The sequence below is a fragment of the Macrobrachium rosenbergii genome, chromosome 14 (assembly GCF_040412425.1).
Source record: "Macrobrachium rosenbergii isolate ZJJX-2024 chromosome 14, ASM4041242v1, whole genome shotgun sequence".
NCBI lineage: Eukaryota > Metazoa > Arthropoda > Malacostraca > Decapoda > Palaemonidae > Macrobrachium > Macrobrachium rosenbergii.
Window position 1 is genome coordinate 43885097 of NC_089754.1, and position 24293 is coordinate 43909389.

The window sequence follows — 24293 nt, forward strand, 5'->3', positions numbered from 1 at the left end:
ATAAATCAAAATAAAAAATAAAAATTTTTTGTTGAATCAACAGTAACTTAGTTGCATGGCATAACAGCAACTGAATATACCTTGCCAAATTATTCTTCCTTCCATGGCATGTACACTTACAATATTGTGCACCCACATATACTTAAACTTTAAAACAAAAAGCTTTAAATATAATGATCCAGGATTTAATAACATTTACTTTAGGTAGATAACCAGCCAAAATATACAAGTGTGTCCATGAAAATTCTAAATACCATTAGTAACTGAAGCAGCTAGAAAAATATAAAAATACTAATGGCAGGCCCATGCACTTTACTGTGCTCTACTTCAAACTGCTCATCAATTTGAGTATAATGTAAAAATCAGACTAAAATAACATCTGATAAGCAACCACAGCTGATAACCCCACATTTTTCCAAAACAGAATATAACCAATAAAGGACAATCACAGTCAAATAATATAAGCAAAAAAGCAGTGTTCAAGCAAATCAATCAAAGTGTAACTTTAGGATCCTGCTGAATCCCAGGCCCTTACTGAACAAACAAAATTAAAGTAAGCCTGAAGTGTTACCTTATGCTGGGCCCCTTCTGCCAGCAAGCTCAGCCACGCTAACAATCTCATCTGAAGTTATGCCAAAAGGAACAATTTTTCAATCTGCTGCAAAATATATCCCTGCAAGCTGTCCCCTGTGACTGTGGAACTTACTGATCCATACAACAGGATGGAAAAATGTTGCAATAAATCTCATTTCCTGCTAAAACTACAATCACAGGGAATCACTGCCATGCCTTAGTAAAGCTGACTTTGACACACTTATTTTTGAAATTTACACTAAGTAAGTAAAAGTTAGTAGCCATGCTGTGTTGAACAATTAATAAAAAAAAAAAAAACACTTCAGCTCATAAATCTGAAATGACACAACACCACCAAATCCTAAAATGAAATATTACTACAGTACTTTGCACTGTTATTTGTGAAAAAATGAACATGAAAAGCAATTAAAGTAAAAAAAAATCAATAAAAGCATTTTAAACTATTATAAAATGTTGAGCAGCAATGAAAGTAAGTACTTATTACTCCAAAAGAATAGTGTATCTACTGTGAAAGATTAAGTTCACACCTGCAAAGAAAAATACAATACACATACAGTATATAAATTCAGAGTAACTAGCCATCATCCAGCATATAAATTTGTATCTCTAATAAAAAATTTTATATTTATCCCTATTAAATTTTGTATATTTTGTGAGCGGGTTATACTTGCTCAAAAAATATCTTAAAACATTATCCTTATAAGGTTTACAAATGATCAGTGTACGTTTCTTATACTACATACCAATTAAACACAACTCACTTGAACTCTCAAGTACACAGATTTTTAAGACTACCCAACATATAATTAAAGCTTCACCTAAACCTTCAAGACTACACTTGAGGCTTTTGTTTCTATTATGTTTGGATGACAGCTCAAAATTAAAACCTGGAGCTCAAGATGAATGAACCTTTAATACCAGATAAACAGTTCATTCAGGGGAGAAACTACATCATGTACTGTATTTAATTGTCCATGTATAATTAACTGGAATGCCCAAGGCCTCCATCACTACAATGAGAGAGAGAGAGAGAGAGAGAGAGAGAGAGAGAGAGAGAGAGAGAGAGAGAGAGAGAGAGAGAGAGAGAGAGAGAGAGAGAGAGAGAGAGAGAGAGAGAGAGAGAGAGAATGCTCTCTTTTAAACATTATGTGTAATGATAAAACATCAGAAGATACTTGAACTACAGTACTAATTAATAATTAGGAATAAGGGGTATATTCATCATAGTGATTCGTTCTGATGTCACAATATAGCTGATTTCTCAAACAACTAAGTATGTCACTGAATCATGAGTTGAAATGATGCTGGGGTCCAATATGTTTTCCCTTCCTCCTGTTCCTTCTGACAGGGACTCAACAGGGGCATTAAGCTGCCAGGTCTATCAACCTCTCATGGAGGGTCACTTAAAAGACCATTAATGGTGATGTTCTGAGCTGCATTATTTCTCATGTGGACCTTTTTTCAAGGTTACAATGATGAAAGTATGTTGCAAATCATCTTTATAGTGGAAGATATACTGTACCATCATTACAAAAACATTTGAGGCAAAACAAGAATTAACTTCAGCTATTATGCTTTTTTTACAATTTCAAGTGTTTCAGTTCCAAAAATTATTATTACAGCATAAGGTATCTTCTCTTTTAAGCAGCACTGGGCAAACATATTTACTTTTTCAATTTCTTGTTAAACAGTTTTTCCACATTGGGATCTTTGGCCATTTTGCATCAACACACTTAAAAAGTATATTTACAAAGATGTCTACCAGAAGCTAAAAATATCTATAACCACTGCAAATCAAATACTATACTGATGCAAATGCAGCTCATCTTATATCGATGAAAAAAAAAAAAGAGGAAAATAGTATGAATTATAACATGACTTGCTTAAACTACGAGATTGTAACATTTTTAACATTTCATCAGAAGACTGACAAGCTGAAACACATTCCAACACACAGCTACCAGGTACAATTATTTACAACATGAAATTTTTAAAACTGTCATGAATATAAAGAAAAGCCAGCCCACATGTACACTTCTGCTTACTCACACAGCCTAAAGCAATTTTTTGACAATTATGAGTACATATGGATCATTTCCTTTTATCTCAATATGGTTCCCTAAGTATTTTTCCCATCAAACAACTGTTTGATAATCATGGAAGTGTTTACTTGCTACTTATTGAATACAATAAGGAATTCCTATTCAAGACAAACTCTGAGACATGCCAATACAGCATAATGTAAAACTAATCAAGGAACAAGGCTGCCTTAAACTTTAAGCCCCTGTGCCATGTAACACAAGCGTGACAATTACAAGGGTTGAGTTCATTTATTCATTTGTTTTCTAACACAAAGAATTAAATCGGTTTAAAACTTGGGTTGCAAAATATTTAACGTCTAAAGAAAGACAAGCACCTTCTCTAATACCACACTGTGCACAATAACAAAATCAATTTAAATCTAGTATTTACTTTTTAAATAAACACATTTTTTACTCTAAGTGTATAAAAGCCAGTTCAGCAAATCTTGATCAAAATCAAACAATGGATTTTTCAAACCACTATTTTTATATTTTAAGTAAAACTAATTGTCATTCAAAAACTAGTAGCCTATGCCTGAATACTTCAAACCTTACATATCAGTAAGGTCCCTAATTATAAATAAGCCTTTCTTACCAATATAAAAAATGCATGATTATAAAAAGGTGTTCTTATAAAAAAAAATTAAGTTTCCCTGATTACTAATATGATCTTATATGCTTTGGTTTTCTGCTTTATAAATCACTCCGATCCATTTTTAAATACAGTTTTTAAGGAATGAAGTGAAACTGCTAGAACTCTATCCAATGATGATAACTATGATACTCGACCTCAATACAGTATACTCTAATCACCTTAATGTTGACCCAACTGACAATTATTGTACTCAGATCTTTTATTTCATCAGCACTTATTAGAAATACACTCTTACAAATTACAGATACTTCATTCATTTCCCTCCACATTCCTTATCCTAATTTAAACATGGATGATACAAATCATGTTTACCTCCAACTTTCATTCTAAATCTCATGAGAGCTATACAATTACACATGAAGTAATAAACTATGCAGTAGTTTATCTTATGACAACATAACTGAAACACCTTATAAGACAACTTGTCCTTTAAACAATCTGGGTATATAGTAGTTATTACTTAAGCAACAAATGTAAAAATGTGGCTATTCTGTCCTTCTCTGAAAGCTATTTTCATAAAGTTGTTTCTGCCCCGAGTTATCATAATCAAACACTAGGTCATTTTCATCAAACAATTTAACCTGAGAAGTGACCTAACATTATTAACTTTTATATGGCTAACCTGACAGTTTTCTTCTTGATAAACTCATAAAAAAGATCAGACATAAAGCTCTCCTTTTCTTCTCTAAACAGTGAAATCAAAAACCAAATTCATTACACAATCAAAACAATAACAATGATCCACTTAATCTAAATTTACTAAACAAAACTACACAAGAAAACCTACAGTATTTTGTAGTCTAATTAAACTTCTTAATGTACTACTACTGGCAATAATAATAATAATTAAAATGCATGTGATCTCGACCTGTAAACTCCTCTTCTTTACATTTCGAATTACTTCCCTGCATACAGACTAATGTAAATGGACACTGTTCACTTCTACTATAAGCCATAAAACACTAAACAATTGAATCCTCAAGGCCACCTCCCTAAGTATAATATATGAAAGAACAGTGCCACAGCTGATGTAATGGTGCATGTTTAAAGTTCTCAGCAATAAACACAGTTGTTACTGACTAAGAAATTCTACATCATAGTACAGGATGATGACATATCAAGTAGCTAATCCTATGAATTAAATTTTCTAACTACCTCACGTTCTTTCACACAAAAGAGAAGGAAACAATTCCTTACATCTTTCTTGAATCCTAGTTATCACATACTGTACTTCTACAGAGGCCTTCACACCTTTTCCAAAATATCAAAATGAATGCAACAACTACACAATTCCTTTTAATAATGATGACACAACCAGTGGTCTATATTCTGCTTCCCTTAAAGACTCACCTTCAGTCACACAAACACTCGGTAGAACTAAATTCCATATTAATAGTATGACAACTATAAACACTTCAAAAATATCTATGATGGAATGACCACTGGTAAATTATACCGATGAGCAATTGCCATATACAACGATATAAATAATTACTTGTGGGGTGGGAAAATCTTTTAAAAAAATTAGATAATCATGCCATCATTCTTTCAATTTAAATTCTCTAAAAATGAGAGAAATGTCATCTAAATACTTCAATGACTTCTGCTAGTTTGTTCAACATAAAAGAAAAGTCATGGTAAAAAATAATGCAAAAGTAGTTTAAATGCATTTGGTCATTAAGTAGAAGCATATCTAAAAATAACAAAATTCCTAAAAATGTCAAGCAGTGCCATGCTCAATCATGTGCTCTAAAACTACTGTGTATGTGAATCTGGAGAGAGAGAGAAAAAAAAAGAGTAGGCTCTATGGAGGCCCTATGCCATGCATATAAAATTAATCACAAAAATAACATAAACATAAGGGAGCAATCCACTTCCCTAATTCATCAAAACACATTATAGGCCCTAAACCAAAGGAGGAAATACTAAACAGGCTTTAAATTTGTCCAAGTCACAGCTCCTGATGACCTCCCTTATTATCATCCTGTCTCACCTGATGGGAATTCGGGTTCTGACTCTCCTTTTCTTGCGCCCTCACAACACAATCTTTCTGGAGCTTCTTAAGCCTAGATAAGTTGGTAGACCCTGAAGCAAGTAGCTGTAGTGTCTCCAGGCTGGTATTGACTGCCCCCTGCAACACCACACTAACATTGGAACTTTTGAAAACCAGTACTTGCACTGTACTCAACGAGTTATGCATAGACACAAAGTTTACTAGAGCACTTGCACTCATCACAGAAAAACACGCAGACACATTAAGAAACTGAACTGATATAAGCATGTCTCTTGGGCTATACTCTAAACCTTGAGAGGTCACTAACCAGCTCATTACAAAAGTAAACTAAGCATAAAACTTAGCAAGTATTAAAACACCACGGAGCTTATTGACAAAACAATCCTACACAGCAACAAGTTAATTATGCATCCAGCAATTCATTACCAAAAGAGGACTATACATCTACACACAAGATCTAGAATTATCAACACATAAGCATAACAAATTACTGTATACCAAAACTCTAAAACCATAACCATGTAAAATGTTTAGCAATAAAGCAGCTTTTTACTGTATGCCTGCTTTTGTTGTAGCTACAAAATTTTAAAAACCAAACTGGCTAATAGCTAATATATAATTTAGAATATGCCATGTACCCCTTGTCCAAATAAAAGAAGAAAAAATGGGAAAACACTCATGGCTGCAGTCCAATTTTGCAAAGGTACATCTAAATATTTAGCACGGTTTATTCATAATTACAATAGCAATCAAAATACCAAATTGCAGTGTGTTCTAAATGCCAGTAAGGCCTCAAGTTCATGTCCCATGATGGATCCTCTTACTGATTAGCAAAAATCTGAACCTACTAGACTCTGGAATAGGGTACATAAATGGCTCAAACCCAAGTCTGGAGACAAATTACAGAAATATCCATAGTAAGCAGCAATTAACATAAAACAGTAACAGAGCAACAAAATACATGGCCAAATACAACTGCATTAATATGAGGCAGGATTTCCTTTGGAATAAAATTCAGGTGATTAACTAGAGTGTAAGGATAATGAAGCATTAAAGTAGTAAGCACCTGAATCATGAACCTTACGTAAAAGCTTCATGGGAGTGAATGTAAACATGAAACCAACATGCACACATGAAGCTAAGCAATGAAATATACAGTTCTAAAAAAACTGTGACTGACAATGGATTTCCTCAACAGTATATACAGTAATAGAAAAAAAAAAAAGCACTAGTAACATACTTGAACCAACTCTATGCAGCATATCAGGGATGAGTCTCTAAATCCAAAGAAAGACCACTGTCTACGTCAGAATCTGAGTGAAAACACTACCATAGTGCTAAAGTATCACCCGTGGTTGATGCCAGAAAAATCGGGTACTTAAATTTCTATTATTAATGGGGCTAACAACACCAGTAATTCATCAAAAATGGGCACGACTCTATAATTGTTTTAAGGGAGTTGACTGTCATTCATTTGACAGCAAAAAAACCATAACAAGCAAGTATTGAGTATATATCTAAACTGACAGGCAGACGTAACAAATGTTTCACTGAATCTAAGTAAATGAAAAACCCTCCTATAAAAAACTAAATCATTTAGATACTTTACAAATCAACACTTGCATAACTCTAAAAAGAATTAGCAAGTGTTTAGGACTTTACAGCCCTAAGGTATATTCAATACAAGTTAAAAGAAGATAAATTGCCTCCAAACTAGTAAATTTCAAATACCAATAGTTGTCATGAAGGGAAATGTGGGTAAAATCACCTTGATTACAGATATCACTGATCAGATTCTGTCTTACGACATATACTTCTTTGCAAAAGCCATGTTGACCAGAGTCTGCAACACTCAGCTAAGCTACGTCAGTTTTTCTTGCACTTACAAAATAATATTTGTATCATAATCAAAATAAAAGTACGTCGAGATTCAATCAAAACTCACTAATAAACAATTTGTATCTGGTGAAAAGGGAAAGCTACACAACTGAGGTTATCACTTAAAACATGTAAGTCAACTTTTCTGACAAACTACAGTGTATAAATGTGCCACAAAGGATAAAAATGACTAAACAATGAAAAATTACCATACATGCGTAAAAAAACAGAGTGAAGCTATCCAAATACATAGTACAGTTAAAACCTGAATTATAAATTACATTTTCCTACAACAGTGAAGCACACTGAAAGCTAAGCATTTATGATTAAAAAAATGCAGTGAAGCCTTCACCTAATGATAACCTGTAAGGTACTATTTTTTTTCTTTTGGCAATTAATGGGTACGGAAAGCAAGGATGCGATAAGGAACGGCAGGTAAACAGCACAACACCAACAGGAGTCCCTAAAGCATCAGTAAGCTCACAAAAAACCTGCTATCTCTATTCCTTTGTGATGCAATCCAAGATATAGCCAGCATGGCAGCACTGCTCCAAGTAAAGTTAACCTTTGTTAACCGTCACAAGCCATCATTCAAAATGAGACCATCCGTAACAGCTTTTAATAATTCATAATAAAATAAGAGTAACAGTTCTTGATTACTGTTAATGCACTGGTGCTAGTAAGATCACCTTTTAAATGAATAAATGAACTCTCCCAATTTCTCATCATAACCACTGCAACATTCTTAAACATTCCAGTTACGTATTCTTCAGCCTTTCACCCGTCATAGCCTTTGTTTCTGTCTAAGGTGCCAGTGACATAAAAAGAAAAAATCCAAGTTATAAATGACATGCAGAGTACAGTTCGGAAAAACCAGCAAGACGGTTAACAGTGGCTGACTTTCTGATGTGGTTACAAAACCTGTTTACCAAAACATCTGCTAAGAAACTGCAGTGTAATACAGCCAAACAACTACTACTACTGTCTTCCTTAATTTCACTGTTAGTTCATTATTTATGAAGCTGGTACAACAATTGATACAGATTTCATCATAAATGGTATGTCAACAGTATATCTACCAATAAACATGCATCATATCTGCCTTACCTGTGGAGTAATGATCTGGTACTGAGCAGTGGTAGCTGGAGTACTAGTTGCACTCTCCTCCACACTGTTCACTTTGCCACTTGAACTTAAGGAGGTAGCTGTTGTTGTTGTTGTTGTTGTTGTTGTTGTTGGCGTTTTGGTGGGATTTGACCCTCGAAGACTCAACGGAGGAGGTGGCCTTGCTGCATTATTAGACGTGTTAGCAGACCCACTTCCAGCAAGCTGAACCATCATCTGAGGTCCAGGCAAAATAGGTCCAAATGGCATTGGGCCTGGCCGAGTTGTTGTTGGGGCAGGTGCGCGTGTCAGACGTGGCATTGCCTGAAAACGTGGCATGACAGGAATAGTAACCATTGGAGGCTTGCGAACTGGTGAGGTGGTTGGAGTGTCAGATTCAGGTTCTTCATCCTTTTCTGGAGTACGTTTAGGACGTCCCTTGCGATTTGGTATGCCACCTTCTGTTCGGTGAGCATTGGTTTCATCAAGCTGAATGACAGTTAAGTAGCGATCATATTTTTCATAATTTTTCTCACCAGTAGCATCTGTAATAACAACATCAGCTTTCTGATGACTATTGTCTCTTGTTGTCTTCAACTTGATGTGCTTTGTGATATCCCAGCGCCAGTTAGATTTATAACCACATTCTGAACAGTTATATGGCTTTTTATTGAAATGCCCAACAATATGAACATGAAAACGAGAAGCAGTTGTAGCCCAGAAGCTGCACTGCGGGCATCTGAACACCCTTTTACTATAATAATGATTGCCCTGGGGAGTGGGACTTTCAATATAGTCCAACTGGTAGTCCATCATTACAGGACTTTTGCTAGATTCTTTTGATGGGGTGTCCAAAATGTCAGACTTACTATCTCGATCATCATCACTGTCCTCTTCAACTTCCATTTTATGTTTAATTTCATCAACTTCTTGTTCTCCTTTCTCCTGACTTCTAAACTTATTCCAGACAAAAACTCTATTTTCCATAGGGTGCTTATCATCTTCAAAGGCATCTTGAACTTCACCATCTTTGCTATCATCATTCATAGACTCTTCATTCTCAGGAGCTTCCTCTGGATAATCATCTTGATAAGAGTCATCATCATCATCATTTTCATCATGTCTACCTCCACTTACTCTCTTTCCAGAATCCATGATTTGATTTTTACGGGCTTCAGGGCATAACTTCAAGTGGTTTACTAAATCATCAGTGGTTTTGCATCGATGCCGACAGAACTGGCACCTAGTAGAAAGTGAGGCTGAGGCATAAATATTTTTTGCACTTAAATGCAGCTTCTGGTGACGTACACTTTCAGAGAGACATTTAGATTCGTGTCCACAGAACTGACAAACAAGATTCTGCACATTAGAAGTTGATATCTTCTCTTGAAGCTTATCAAAAAATGATGATGAATTTTTCTTCTTCACATCTTTAGATGGTGATGATTCCTTTGAACTAGCTGCCTGGGAGTCACAGGAATCATCTGCTGACCTTGAATTTGAACTCCCTTGCTCACTATTATTGTTATTGTTATTATTGTGATATTTGGTGCTGGTTTTTTCTCTTAGATCAAATTCTCTTCTTTCCACTGGGCTAGCTCGTTCTGTCGACTCTCTCCGCATCTTTGGCTCATAATCTTCATTTATGGTGAAAGATTGAGGGTACTGAAGAATTTGCTGAAGCGTATCAGGCCGTTCTTTTGGAGATCTGGATGATTTTGGTGACTTTTTATTTTTCTTAGAATGAGTTTCTGACTTTGGCATAGGTATGCTATGAATCTTCTTTTCATGTCGTGATACTTCATTTTTAAAAGCAGCCTTGTAAGAACACACACGACACTTGAAAGTCTTAATGTAGACATTGCCATGGCGATGTACGACATCATCTGGATGAATGAAATCCTCCTCAAAATTATGCCTTTCATTGAGTTCTTGGAAAAATGTATCTTTCTGTTGCTTGGGTTCCTTCATTTTCTTCAAGGTTATCTTGATTTTTGGTTTCTTTGGCTTAGGTTCACCATCTTCATCTTTGCTGTCATCAGCATTAATTTGCGAATCTTCAGTTCCACCCATATCAATATTTGAAACTCTAAAACTATTACCATTATGATGACTGTCTTGGCCAAAGGGTGAATCTGGATAATCTATTCCTGGTAAACGTAAAGCATCTGGATGTTCATCTCGTTCAAGTCTCATCATTTCCATTTCTTGGTCATCGGATGTGCAATCAGCTGGGTCACTTATCCCAATTGTCCTCTTCATCTCTCTTTCTCTTATTTGTTCTGGTGTCAAGTGATGATTTGAAATATGCACTGTGAGGCTTTGTTTTATTTGAGCTGTAAAATTACATAAGTGACACTTATATTCACCACAATCTTCAGTGTGGTTCTTCATATGACGATCTAGATTCCATCTGTATGGAGTTCTGAAATCACAATATTCACATTTCAAAATAGGTAACTGATGGTATTTCATATGTTTGGTGTATCGACCCTTTAGGTGCGTTACATAATTGCACTTCACACACCGAAAGAATCGACGTTTCAGATGAAAAGTTGTCTCATGACGGTTCAAGAGCTTTCGGCTGCGACAGGTGTAATCACACTGCACACAGCTAAAGGACCCCTTCTCACCATCCTTGATAGAGGATTCATCATCATCCAAATAATCATCCTCATCCTCTTCTTCATCCCAGCCGTCAGTACCTTCATAGCTCCTGGGTGACTTTCCAGGTGAACTTCTAGATGACTTCCCTGGGGATACACTTCCTCTTGAGGATTTTGAAGGTGATACTTTAGCTCTAGGAGATTTTGATCTCTTCTTATAAGGACTTGTGCTACTCTCTTTTGTTTTGATTTTCAACTTATGCACCATCCGAGCATGACGGATCAACTTCTGCTGATTTTTGGAAGCATAAATGCAACGGGGGCACTCGAACACCTTCATCCTCTCACCATGCTCATCTCTAAGATGGTAAAGATGCTCTCGTGGGTTTTGAGTGTTGAAACCACAATGCAAACATGAATAGTTACGTTTTAACCGACATTGGGGTAATGATTTAAATTCTGATGGCATAGTACTGATTTTCAGAGTTTCACCGCTCCCACTATCATCCATTATATCTCCATTTACAGCTTCATCACCTACACTTTCAACATGATTAGATCCATCTACATCCATGCCATCTGGATCATGTTCAACTCCTTCCCCAGCCTCAGGATCATCCCCAAATTCCTTCGTCTCTAAAGTTTCTTCATTTTTTTGGCTGCCATCTTCATTGTGTTCTTCTTTTTCATTTTCCACATCCAAGTTTTCCACTTGTTCATTACCTGTTCCATTTACCACATTATAATTATCCCGCTGGTCAACCGACAAATCCTGGGAAGAAGTGCCATCAATATTTGAAACCTCAGTTTCCCCAGTTTCATTAACTTCCTTCATGACATCTCCCTCCATGTCATTTTGATCTTCATTGTTGTCGCATTCCAAATCAGGTCCATTTTCAGAACTCTGTTCCTGAATAGATAAAGCCACCTCACCTTTGCAATGATCCCCATTTTCTTGAATATCTTGGCTTACTTGGGGATCTTCATCAATTACCAATTCTTTGTGTTCCTCAGTCATGTGTTCAAAAATGACAGGCTCTTCCTGTGATACTTCTTCAGTTTCATTCATTTCCTGACATTCCTCAGTTTCAATGGGCTCATCATGTTGCAACTGTTCATTTTCTTCATGAGTCTCTCCAATTACAGTATCATCTATCTGGAGAGCTCCTCCAGCATCAGAAACCTGAAAATCTTCTTCACCTTCCACACCTTCATCTACTACACCTTCAGCGTCCTCATTAGAGGGATCAACTTGAAGTGCCTCCTCTTCTATATCCTCATTTTGTATATCAGTATTCTCTGTGCCTTCTATGTTAATTTCCTCTTGATTTTCACTGACCTGACTGTTGGTATTTTCAGTTACTTGGTTCAGCGTTGGTTCTTCCTGGCTAACATCCGGTTCATCGCCAACTTCCTGCATCCTCCTGAAGGGCAAGAATTACTATTATTTAACATTCTAGCTATTTTCATTAATAGATAAATGACCCTCAAATAACCAAAGATATAAGTTTATGCACTTCCTTGAATTTTAACAAATTATTGGAAAACTAAAAGGAATAGTTTTAAGGGTAATGCACTCTTAAACACTAGCACTGCATCCTAATGATATTAATTTAGCCACCTAATTACATCATCTCCACTACTGTAAATGGCACATCTTTGCCCTTTCAAAGCATGTTTAATTTTCTAAAGCTTTCATATAATTGCAGATTTAAAAAGCATTAGAATTTGAACTGTAAGCATCAACAGTCTTAAAAACATATTAAATATACTAGGTCCTGACACTAATTCAGCATACCTCTGTGTTCAAAATAATGGTTACATTCATCTTATAGCTCTTATGCACCTAAAATTATAAAGTTACAGGACTTAATAGATCTTATAACACATATAAACTTCAAATGAATAAAAGCTTTGTTATTTGAAAGTAACTCACTGCACTGAAAAAACCAAGGCATTAAAAAATCTACTAGCAGAAAACTAAAATTTGATGATAACAGCAAAAGAAAAACCACCTTGACAAAAAGTTTACACAAACAATCAATTTGAAACACTGAATACTATGTCTGACAAAGGCTTTGCATGTTCATGTGCAGTAAAAGTTTTATGTGCTACAGAATCACAGCAACTACTTAACTTTGCAAGGGTAACTGAACAGAAATACAAAATAAATTCTGCATCGCTTAGCATCTGGAACCCTGATGACAAAAACATGAAACTAATTCAAAACATTTAAGAAACAATTACCAGTAGCTATTTGGATATCAAAAAATTTGTCACATTTTCCCTTGAAACACTGAATATTTTACGTCTGATAGAGGCTTAGCAAATTCATGTATATTAAAAGTAATATGTACTTCAGAAATAAAACAATCAGTACTTAAATTTTCATGAGTAACTGAATAGAAAAAAAATATATTCTAAACCGGTTAACTCTAAATCATTCAATGTACCTATGAAACATCAATGACAAAGGTGTGACACCTAAATTAAAAACATTTAAGACAATTACCAATACCTATAAAACCATTAATATTTTGAAGGGGCAGTCATAAAATGAGTTCTTTCCAATATACATTTTTATATATATATATATATGTATATATATATATATATATATATATATATATATATATATATATATATATATATATATATATATATATTACAGTATATATACATATATATATATATATGGTATATATATATATATATATATATATATATATATTAAATTACTAATCAGTAGAGCAATATCAGCACTTTTTTCTGGAATTATTATAAAAGCTAAGAACTAAAAATCAAATATAACAGTAAAAATATTATCTAGCATTTATCATTAAATTTTTCTGATACCTACAATTCTCGATAAAAGGAATTAGGACAATTATTATTGAAAATTAAAATAACTCATCATAATCATATCCTACATGTGATACAAAGATTAATTTATAATTTTTTTATTGAAAAATAAAGCACAACTAGTGCACTAAATGCTATTTAAAATCAATGATGATCTGGAATGACAAGAGCTGTCAATGATTATAATGCACAAATAATGTATCAACATTATCAATTTCTATAAAAAAAAAACATTCAACATAGTAACAACTGTTTTTGCATCAGACCAAAAATTCTGAGATGGCTGAAGTTAAATGTGCTTATATACAGAGCGTGTAATTAAGAACAATCTTCACACGACGAAAAATCAATTGTTCCAATGACCACACTAACATAAGTACATGGCTGTAAGGTACCAACTCTAAGGACCATATACCATGGCTGTAAGGTACCAACTCTAAGGACCATATACCATGGCAACTACAGTGCCGTATTTATGAATGATGAATTGCATTCGATGTTGCTAGGATTCTGCATATACAGAATTCATCAATGGCCTATATCAAGGTCAAGGCTGACGTGAAGTGCTATATAAACCTATTTTCTCACGCAATAGCTTCATTCAATTAAGAGAAACAACCCTAATTCATACCTATAAAAAGATGACAAGTCTTTTTAAAACAAATTGTTAGCATAAAAAGTCCTGGAATCCCGTTATTAAATAATCTTGCATAAGTCATCATTTCAGACATACAGATGCCCTTCTGGGCAGGTGAGGAAGCGCTCACTTCCTGTAGGAACAACTTTGCTACTGTATCCTCTTCGTTCACCCCTACCCCCAATGCAAACATCCACTGAGTATGTACTCTTCCTTTTATTTTACTATGGAGACATGTAGCTATGTGTACACTTGATACTGATATCGATTTAAGAAAAAATCTCTATCATCTCTAGAAATTATTAATAATTTAATAACATGGAGCTGTGAAAAAAAAAACCGTTCAAACAAAAAATGGGGGGTGGGGGGTTTATGTTGCGGTCCCTCGCAAGGGCGGGGAGGGGGGACAACCAGCTGTAACTCCCCCGATTCTCTCAATCAACCCCCCCAATCCCCCGTCCTCCACACGAAATGCCCCATTGCCAGACGCACAAATATTCTTTGGCCACGTAAACAAACCGTCCTTTTCCCTTGGACACGATGATTTTCCAGTAATAGCCACTGGGACAGTTCAATATGATATCGGTATCTTCGTCAACTAGTTAAACCAGCAGTACACGGTGTCAATTACTTAAAAACTGCGATAAAATACTTGGACACTACAGCCGCTCTCGCCTTCTTCGCTGGCTCGGTAGTCTCTCAGGTTCACTGATGGTTCGTCACGATTAAAGTCTTTGATTTCTTCACTTATACCAACTACTTCCACAGAAAGGATTACAAATACAACAACCTTGCAGTTACTTACGCGTTTCCCAAGAAGAATCAAGTAGTCACTTCACTCCATTTACGCACATTCCCAACAGAACTGATGGTAAATCCTAGCCGGAGCGACTTGTATGAAGTCTAGACTAGCAATGAGCCTTCTCGGCCCCCTAGTGGCGACTGCCTCAACCAGCACAAGAACATACATGGCCCCCTCCACTCCCGCACGGCTAACACCCCTCTGTTTCATTCCACATCCTCCATTTAACTAAGAACGTCTTCCTTCAAGCGACCTTGTTTGCTTAGTAGCATGCGTCTCCAATACAGATTCTCGGTGGCTTTAACTTTGGTCACTCTGGCATTCTACGATTTTGAATGAAGCAAAGGCTGATGGATGCAATTTAAAGCTCACCATATGGAGGTATTCTTCATCACTGCTCTCGGTGGCCTCCATCACACACAGCTCCCTATGATAAGAATTTCCCTATTGGTGGCGTTTCCATCTGGGTGTCGTTGTATCCTCCAGACACTGTAGATTTTGTTGATTCATGTAGGATTTTTGGGTCATTTTACTTGCAGAATTGAAATAGTACCTTTTGATGTTCAATTTGTCCTTGTAATACCTTGCATGGAAAGCGAAATCAATATTTATAGATCGACAGCTATTCGAGTGTTACTATACAGTTCTCCATACTCAAATGTTTTTCAAGCATTCTCTTTTAAAGAAACATGGTCACTCCCTCTTCGAAAATTAAAATCTTGTTCAGTCAGCGGTAAAGAAAAGATGTGTGCTGGCTTTGAACGAATACTGGCGTTGACATCAAATATGCATGAGTCATTTTGAGTAATTCAATTGGTTTCTTATTTTAAAAGTTATTTAAGTTGCAATCTCTTTCAAGTGTTGTGATAGGCGGACTTGAAAAGAAATGCATCCAATTAAGTCACATATCAGGGCGTTAATAGCTCTGCCGTTTCCAGTCTGTTTCTTAGTGACTAAAATTAGACAAAATATATTTTCGCATTCCTTGAAAAGTCCAGTCACATTGTTAAAACGTTTCTTGAAACTTATTTTGTACTTGTACGTGAGACCTTCAACAGGAGAGTAAATTCCTTTAAAGATAACATGGGCTTTTATTGATCTGCTTAGGCAACCGGTTATGATTTCATTTTCATTCCAGAATTTCTATTAAAGCAGAATTTTCTCTGCGCCCGTTGCAGTTCCTTTCATCAGGTTAAAGAAATGCTTAGAGAGCTGCTTCTGCACATATTAATGCTGATAGCCTCTGAAACCGCTGACTCCAAAAGATATAATATGATCTTTGTATTGGTCAAATATATAATGCTTCCACTAATATAAATTATTCAAAGACTCTAGTACACGAATTACTCTCTCTTCCTTTATCAAATAATTATGTTCGGCTATAAATTATTTATAATCTTCTACCCAGTTTTATTTTCTTTTTCTGAAGCACGACAGTGAGGTGAGAAGATACATCAGTGTGGGCCTTTTTGTTAAACTTACTGTTCTTCTTTTCTTCACCAATCACTATCGTGTTACTGGAAGCACTTTTGTCCTAATAGTTCGATTTTGATATCTTTTTGGACATAACTTCCAGTAATTATTTTCCATTCGGACTCATGGCTTCCAAAGGCTAAACGTTTCCAAAAAGCGTAAGGAAATAATTTTGAACACGCGCTCGCGCGCGTTTAGCTCTTTCCCTTAATCTTGTTTGTTCTTGGTCAGACGAGTCTTTTTTGGCTAGAATTCAAGAAGCGATAGACAAAGTAATGGGATTCAAACGGTAACTGAATTTAGAGTCCCAAGCTATAAATGCGGGTAAATATAGCTTAACTCAAGATAATGGTGATGGCAACTATCTTTGTTCATGCCATCAACCGTAAGACTCTATGAAGTCACTCATAGACAGTAAACGCAAAAACAGGAAGCCACGGAAGACTTTTGGCTAGATTCAAATAACCTTAATATAGAAAAATTTGCGTACCCATAGAGTGAAAAATAATGGTAAAGAATGTATAAAAGAGGGTCGAGACGGCAAGTCCCAATGTGCCTGCGTTCTGTAATATCAAATAGGGACTCTGTGGTGAGAGAGATTATCCCCATGGCTGACAACGGTAATTTTTAAACATAAAGCTCATTTCCGTTAGATTACAGTTGTATGGATGCATATTGTAGTTAATTATGTGAAGGTAAAGGAACAAACCACTTACAATATTCATGTACGTCTCTATTCCCCGTAGAAATGGAATAATAATAAAAAAATTAATTCTATCTGAAGACTACTGGTTTCAGATCCATTCTGTCTGGTGATCCAGGCAACACCTATCCCGCGATTTCAAGTCAGTAAAATGGCTTCCGCCCAAATCTTACCAATCGTGTAAGCCTTGTGTGCAATCGACTGGCATTTCTTCAGGACATATTCAGCATCAATTTGTACCCTAGTTTGTATTCTGCTGTAAGCTCAAGGTCATCCAGTTCTATGATTTTGATAAGACAATTGAAGATATATTTTCTTAAGAGTTCATGAATGAGGTTTAAAAATTTTTCAGTAAGCATTATAAATGCTGATAAAATCAGGCAGCCATCCTTCATGCTAAACTTACCAAATAACTCCCTTGACAGGATGTTTGAATTTTCAGCAAGAGGCAAGTACTTGTATACACTACTGGTTCTATACTGCTGGGAATCGGGGAATCGTCTGTGGTTGTATAAAAACAACCTTTTGACGGGCTTTGGTTTGGGAACTTCTGTTGTCCTTCTTACCTGTTTCGTTTTGGTTTAACTCGAACATAACCTAACATCATTAGTCACTTGTGAACTACTAATCCATTCCCTGGGACACACTGATCGCATGTCAACAACATAAACGAGAAGAAATATAGAGGAACGTATTATTTGTCGTAAGATAAAGGTTACATCCTCTTTGATACCGCAGCCGCAAAGATGCTACATTAACGATGTTTGGTTATTTTGTGAAAGAAATGTACAGGACAAAGACCTGGTGAGCAGCAGTACCAATAAAAGCAAACAGAACTGAAATCTTTCATTCCTGTCCGCGGAAGCCGCATTTTTCCTCCTCCTCCTCTTCTTCTTCTTCTTCTTCTTCTTCTTCTTCATTGAAGTGGTGTCTACTATTATATGACAAACATACAGTGGAAGAAAAACTACTTTCTTTTACTTTGTTTGACTTGATGACTATGACAGGCTGTAAAATGTAATATTTACCATATGCAAACTTACAGTCTTCTTTCCTCCCAAGCATATTTTTAATGAAGTTACAACTCATATAATAAAGAGACAAGAAGACTGTCATTTTCTAAGATATGCTCTAATGGTTTCAATATGTAGTCAACGAGAGTCAAGGCGCTTTTTGCAGGTGCGTTCCCTCCCATGCTTTAAATTCTGCTGCCCAGTGAAACAGGAACGTTCTGCCTGAACAGAAGCTTTTTACATGCAAGAAAATTTCTAACTTCCGATGGTGAAGTGCCACGCAGAACTTCGAGCCTATGTAAACTTATTTTTAAGTGAACTCAACTGAAAAGAAAACAATAAAATGAGCTCTTAATGACAGCAGACCCGTAAATACTTTAAACAGTCTACTGAAAATTTCATCACTGAGGTAATTAAAAAGAAAACTTTTTTTTTTTTTTTTACTCTTCATTAGGAACCCTCGAACGTTCGCTAAGGGGAGCCAAAGATTTAGCTTTGAAAGTCTTCAGAATAATTTGTTTTATGGATATTACTTTTAAAATTCACTTATAAATGCACTGGGGCGTTAGCAACACAACGATTGATTTAATACCATAAACCGGCGTTGGCAGTGAAAGGGAAAAGAAGTATTGACTAGTGCTAGACATCTTTATCCAATAAGGACGTGATTAATTCAGTCGAAAACAAGTTTCGTTCACTTTCTAAAAACCTTGCTAATCTTCCACAATGACCAATTGGTTCTTTTCATCACGAAATTAGATCGTTTCATCCAATCAGGATTAGATCACTACGTGCATAAACAATTAGAGGATAACACATTGCAAAAATCTGAATGATTTAATGAGAATTTAGTTTCTTATGCTACAAAAAAAGAGATAATCTTGTCAAACAGGTAATCGGACTTTTTTTTCAGTAACTTTTTTACTCAAAATTTTATTTCGGATTTTTGGCTTGATAAGAACTGTCGAATGTGTAACTGAAATACTGTTATGGATAAATAGCTTTCAATCCAGGGGTAACGCAGAAAACCAGTACAGTAGTAAAATTTTTGTCAGTCATATTTTTGTTGCATAAATAATAGAAATGTAATTATCTGAAGTCACATTTGCCAATATAAAATGTTTACTATTTCCAGTTGTACTATTCCCCAACATCATCATCATGAAAACGACGTAAAGATGTCTAAACAGTTTTTAACAAGCAAAAAGTCTTCCTTAGAAGATTTCCACTTCAAGCTTTCCTTTTAAATTCACGGTAGTAACGAGCAACTGGAAAAACTTGGTTGCAACTGGAATACTATTGAGAACACGCATATACTCATCTGTCGTTTCATTGATTCCGTGGAGTGGCAAATATAAACGATGCTCAAATATTACCACATATATTCACACTGCCACAAGAACATTTGTACAGCAAGATACTCGTCCGTACACACACACACACACACACACACACACACACACACACACACACACACACACACATACATATATATATATATATATATATATATATATATATATATATATATATATATATATATATATATATATATATATATATATATTTCACAACATAAAATACAAGAGGCCGATGCCGGAGGGCTTTCCTCGGCATTTGTAAACTTGTACCGACTGACTCCTGAAGCCATACGACGCTCCCACCACGGGCAGCCGAGGTAATCCTCCTCTTCTTGTGACTTGAAGCATAGAAGGATTTCAGTCTATGGCAACTCTAAGTTCGCTTAGACGGTGATTAGATGTCTGATTACAAAAATTAACCAATTGGTCATTCTATCACATATGCTCTTGGTTATTCATTATTTAATGTTCTTTAGAAAATTTAAGTCTCTCGGAAGAGGAAATGGTGTTCAAAGTTGTTTGTTTTTTCTATTCATTCCATTCCCGCCAGCGACCAGAGGGATTATTTTTTCTTTACCCATTTATTACTTACGGAAATGAAGGGTCATTGGTATGTCACAAAGCGTATGCTAATTTTTTTCTTTAGTTCTTCAGTTACATAAAATCTGTGATATGTGCACAAAGATCTCACAGACTGCTAAAGCCGAGCACATTCGGACATCTTTATAAAATTATTTGTAGATGAGATAAAGAGAGAGCCATGAAATGAATACCTCTTCGACCTGTGCGTATTAAAAAGAAAGCTTAAATAAAATGACATCTGGAAACTCGTGAAATTTCCTCCCTTACAGCCCATATTGATATTTCCTGGTCGGAAGATACTGGAGAGGACTTGAGAAGTAAAGATTGCGAAACTGTTACTCATTTCCGAATTAGGAACTCGTTTTGGAACATCTCCTCCATTTGAGAGATATTCAGAGGCTTGTCCTCAGGAATGTTAACGCAGCAGATTCTCCCGTTTGGTCTGGTGAGTTTTTTCAGCCTTCTCCATCTTCTTCTTCGCCCCGAGTCCCATAATATCTAAGCCATTCGGTTTCCTCTGAACGCACATTTCAAGGAGTGCGTCTTTTCCTAACTCTCTACTACTCGGACGAGAAAAGAAGAGGAAATTTTTACTATTGATCCATCCTCCTGTCTTCAAAGGCATCATCTAAACAGCTTCCTACCTTTATTTTATCAAGTACTCTGTCATCGTGAGAGCTCGTCAATCCTTTGTTTCCACAGTCAAATATCCAATAATGATAATAAATTTTTCTCTGTCAAAATTCCATGGAAACTGACTGGTCCCCATGACTTCTTGATCCCTAAACTTTATGCAAACATTCTGCACGATAATCTGTTTAGTAGTAATAACAACAATAATCACGATTATCATCGTCATCTCATCTCCTCCTACACCACCTTTCCCGAAGGACCTTTGTGAAATCCCGCTCCTTACGTCTTTCCTGTGCTTTTGCATCCGAAAATTTACACTTTTTTTTCTTTTTGACAAAATAGGAAAATAAAGAGAGGTGAGTAACGGACGGTTCAAACTCATAACAGATGGCTTCTGGCTCATATCAATAGGCCTAATTTGCAAAATCCAATGTTCAGAACTGAAAGTGAGCTTTCATTTACAAAAAAAAAAAAATCCATTGCAGTTACAGAGGGCTTTAGATCTTCAGTTTTTCTAGTATTAATCCAAACTTTTTCTTATTCTAATCTGTTAAAGAAATCAGCTGATGTATCTCTGTATCTAAAAGCATTTTTGATCAATGAGAGAGAGAGAGAGAGAGAGAGAGAGAGAGAGAGAGAGAGAGAGAGAGAGAGAGAGAGAGAGAGCATGAACAGGTGTGACACTGAACTGCAGTATTTTTGACCAGGGACGTCGACCTAATTGTATTATCAGAATGGTTAAATCCGAATCTACCTTTTCATTTATGATGTTTTACGTCATTATTTTAATCACGCCGTGGTACGTGTATGTATGTAAGTATATATATATATGTATATATATAAATACATATATATAATTTTATATATATATATATATATATATATATATATATATATATATATATATATATGTATATATATATATATATATATATATATATATATATATATATATATATATATATATATATATATATATATATATGTATATATATACAGGTATGTATATATATATATATATATATATATATATATATATATATATATAGAGAGAGAGAGAGAGAGAGAGAGAGAGAGAGAGAGAGAGAGAGAGAGAGAGAGAGAGAGAGCGAGAGAGCGAGAGCTCTTCTATTCCTCTTTTGATTACTCTCATAACTATTGGCATCATCTCTCGAGTCTTTCCGGTCGAGGAACCTCAAGGAAGGCGGTGGGCGACGTTCTTAGAATATTTCGAGTCGAGGCGCCAATCTCCCTGTTCCTCTTCGTCTCTTTTCTAAGATGACGAGATAACCCTTCATAACAGGGCCGTATGCGAGATGATAAAGTAGACTACAACTGGCTCACCAGAAGCTTCGCCTGATTAGGCAAGAGCCAATGCGTCGCTGCTCGGAACCCGTTTACGCGTTTGAGTAGGTCCGACAAGGGCACCCACATCCCACTTGCAATGCGCTACTGCGTCGTTTTCTGTGTCTGCAAGGGAAAGAGGATATGGTGGTGGAGTTCCCTTCACATTCCTACAAGAACTCGTCTTTCTTTACCAGCTACGATAAGTAAAACAAAACCAGGCATTTACAGGAAGATGAGTCCGCGCTCACGTTACGCAGTTGCCATAACGACGAGATCTCTCTCATTAAAAATCGTTTCCAGCGTAAGTTTAGGGTCTTTAATGCATGAGAGCCTTTCAAGGAAGTCAGCTGATCAGTGTGGTCTTTGTTAATTTTTCATTAATTCTTACCTAGTCGTCCTACGCGAGGCAGACTGACGCGGTACAGAAATAAATGTTTATGCACTTATTAACCTTTCTGCGTTTCCACATGTAAGGCGGGAAAAACAAATGATCAATTTCTAATCTGAGCTCCGAGAGGTATTCCAAGACACGTCAGTGAAACGTGGCTTGTTTGAAAGACTTCCATTCCATTTAGAAATATTTGCTCCGTTTACCCGAAAGAGATGAAGACCCATCGTATGATTCATTACGGACAGCCCACGCCTTCATTAGTTGATCCATTCGTGGCGCCTTCAAAGTGACCAGACTTTACTTTAGAGAAAAATCGACTCTTAGGTCAATAAATTCGGTTTCAATACTGATGGATAGCTTACTGGACTTCATTGGAGACGGATTATTCATTTATACGCATGTTTACTTACATATCTATTTGTTTTCATGAATGCACATTAAATACCGGTATATTACTTAAACATACAAGCAATGCCAGGTAAACAAGAATAAGTAATTACTGCTTTTCAGCTTTTACGACCAGAGTGGACTGAAATAGTCTAGCTACATTCATGAACGTCAATCAGTATCAAACTTCAATCAGAAATCAGTTCTAAGTAGGAACTTGCCATCTACAACACTAATTAAACGTTGTGCATCTTGAACAGGTCTCTCTAATTCTCCAGTATTTGCTCCTGATATCATTCCTATCTACGAGAAACGAGGATGGAAAACATATCTATCGGAATGAAGCAGTGAGTCATCAGCATGTGACCGATCTCCTTATCAGCTAGCTAAGTCTTCCCTGCGCATACTGCCCCATCCAGTCACAGACGGTGCCACTGTGCCACTAAATGCTGCTGCTCTCGAATAAGAAGCATTTGGACGAGTGCCAACTCTTGCCCAAACACCACTATTGTGGCATTTCTACATGCTGATGTTATTAGGGTTAGCCAAGCAGTGGGGATCCTCCCTGGGGTTTATTTGCTTCATCTCATGATTGGCGATACCCGAGATAGAGTAGCTATAGGCTGCTTAGAGAGAGAGAGAGAGAGAGAGAGAGAGAGAGAGAGAGAGAGAGAGAGAGAGAGAGAGAGAGACTGTAACGTATTTTAATTTTCCATGCGAGCAAAATGATTAATTCCACCTGCAAGCAGTTGTAGTGATCGGTGCTGCGGCATATACTAAGACATGTAAAGCTGAGGAGATAAACTGATTAGATTATGAAGCTGGCCATTGTGAATAGGATCGTCAATATAAGCGTTATTCATCCTGTGCTTTGATAGCAACATCCGATGAAATCTGCAGGCCCTGATATGAGAAGGGGGCGAATGGATTGGATAACATGATGATCACTCATTATTATTCAAGCTTTCGTAAAACTCCGCAAGTAAAATCATATCTGACTTACAGAATGCTTAGCTGCCTTAGAATTCGCAAATTATGCTTCGCAATATTTATATTGGCGAAGAATCAGAGATGGAATCACCTGTCCAAAGCAACTGGGTTGCCAAATAAAAATTTCTGTTTATCGAGATTGTCAGCTGCGCAAGAAAAGAGCTATAAATACGTAACAAC

The 24293-nt window shown here is 36.0% G+C and overlaps 1 protein-coding gene across 7 annotated transcripts in view; it reads right to left on the reverse strand.

The window, feature by feature from the left end:
* Positions 1-24293, reverse strand: part of LOC136846046 (zinc finger protein 142-like) — a 524659-nt gene that overhangs the window by 15388 nt on the left and 484978 nt on the right. For 2 of the 7 annotated variants that reach the window (XM_067116707.1, XM_067116713.1), the window contains 3 exons: positions 8330-12356; positions 5324-5461; positions 572-622 (listed from right to left, as the gene is read on the reverse strand). In XM_067116707.1, coding sequence (XP_066972808.1) covers positions 572-622; positions 5324-5461; positions 8330-12356 — 4216 coding nt within the window. Of the gene's footprint in view, positions 1-571; positions 623-5323; positions 5462-8329; positions 12357-15236; positions 15394-24293 lie in introns of those variants that run through there. The other 5 variants (XM_067116709.1, XM_067116708.1, XM_067116711.1 and 2 more) reach the window with 4 other exon arrangements.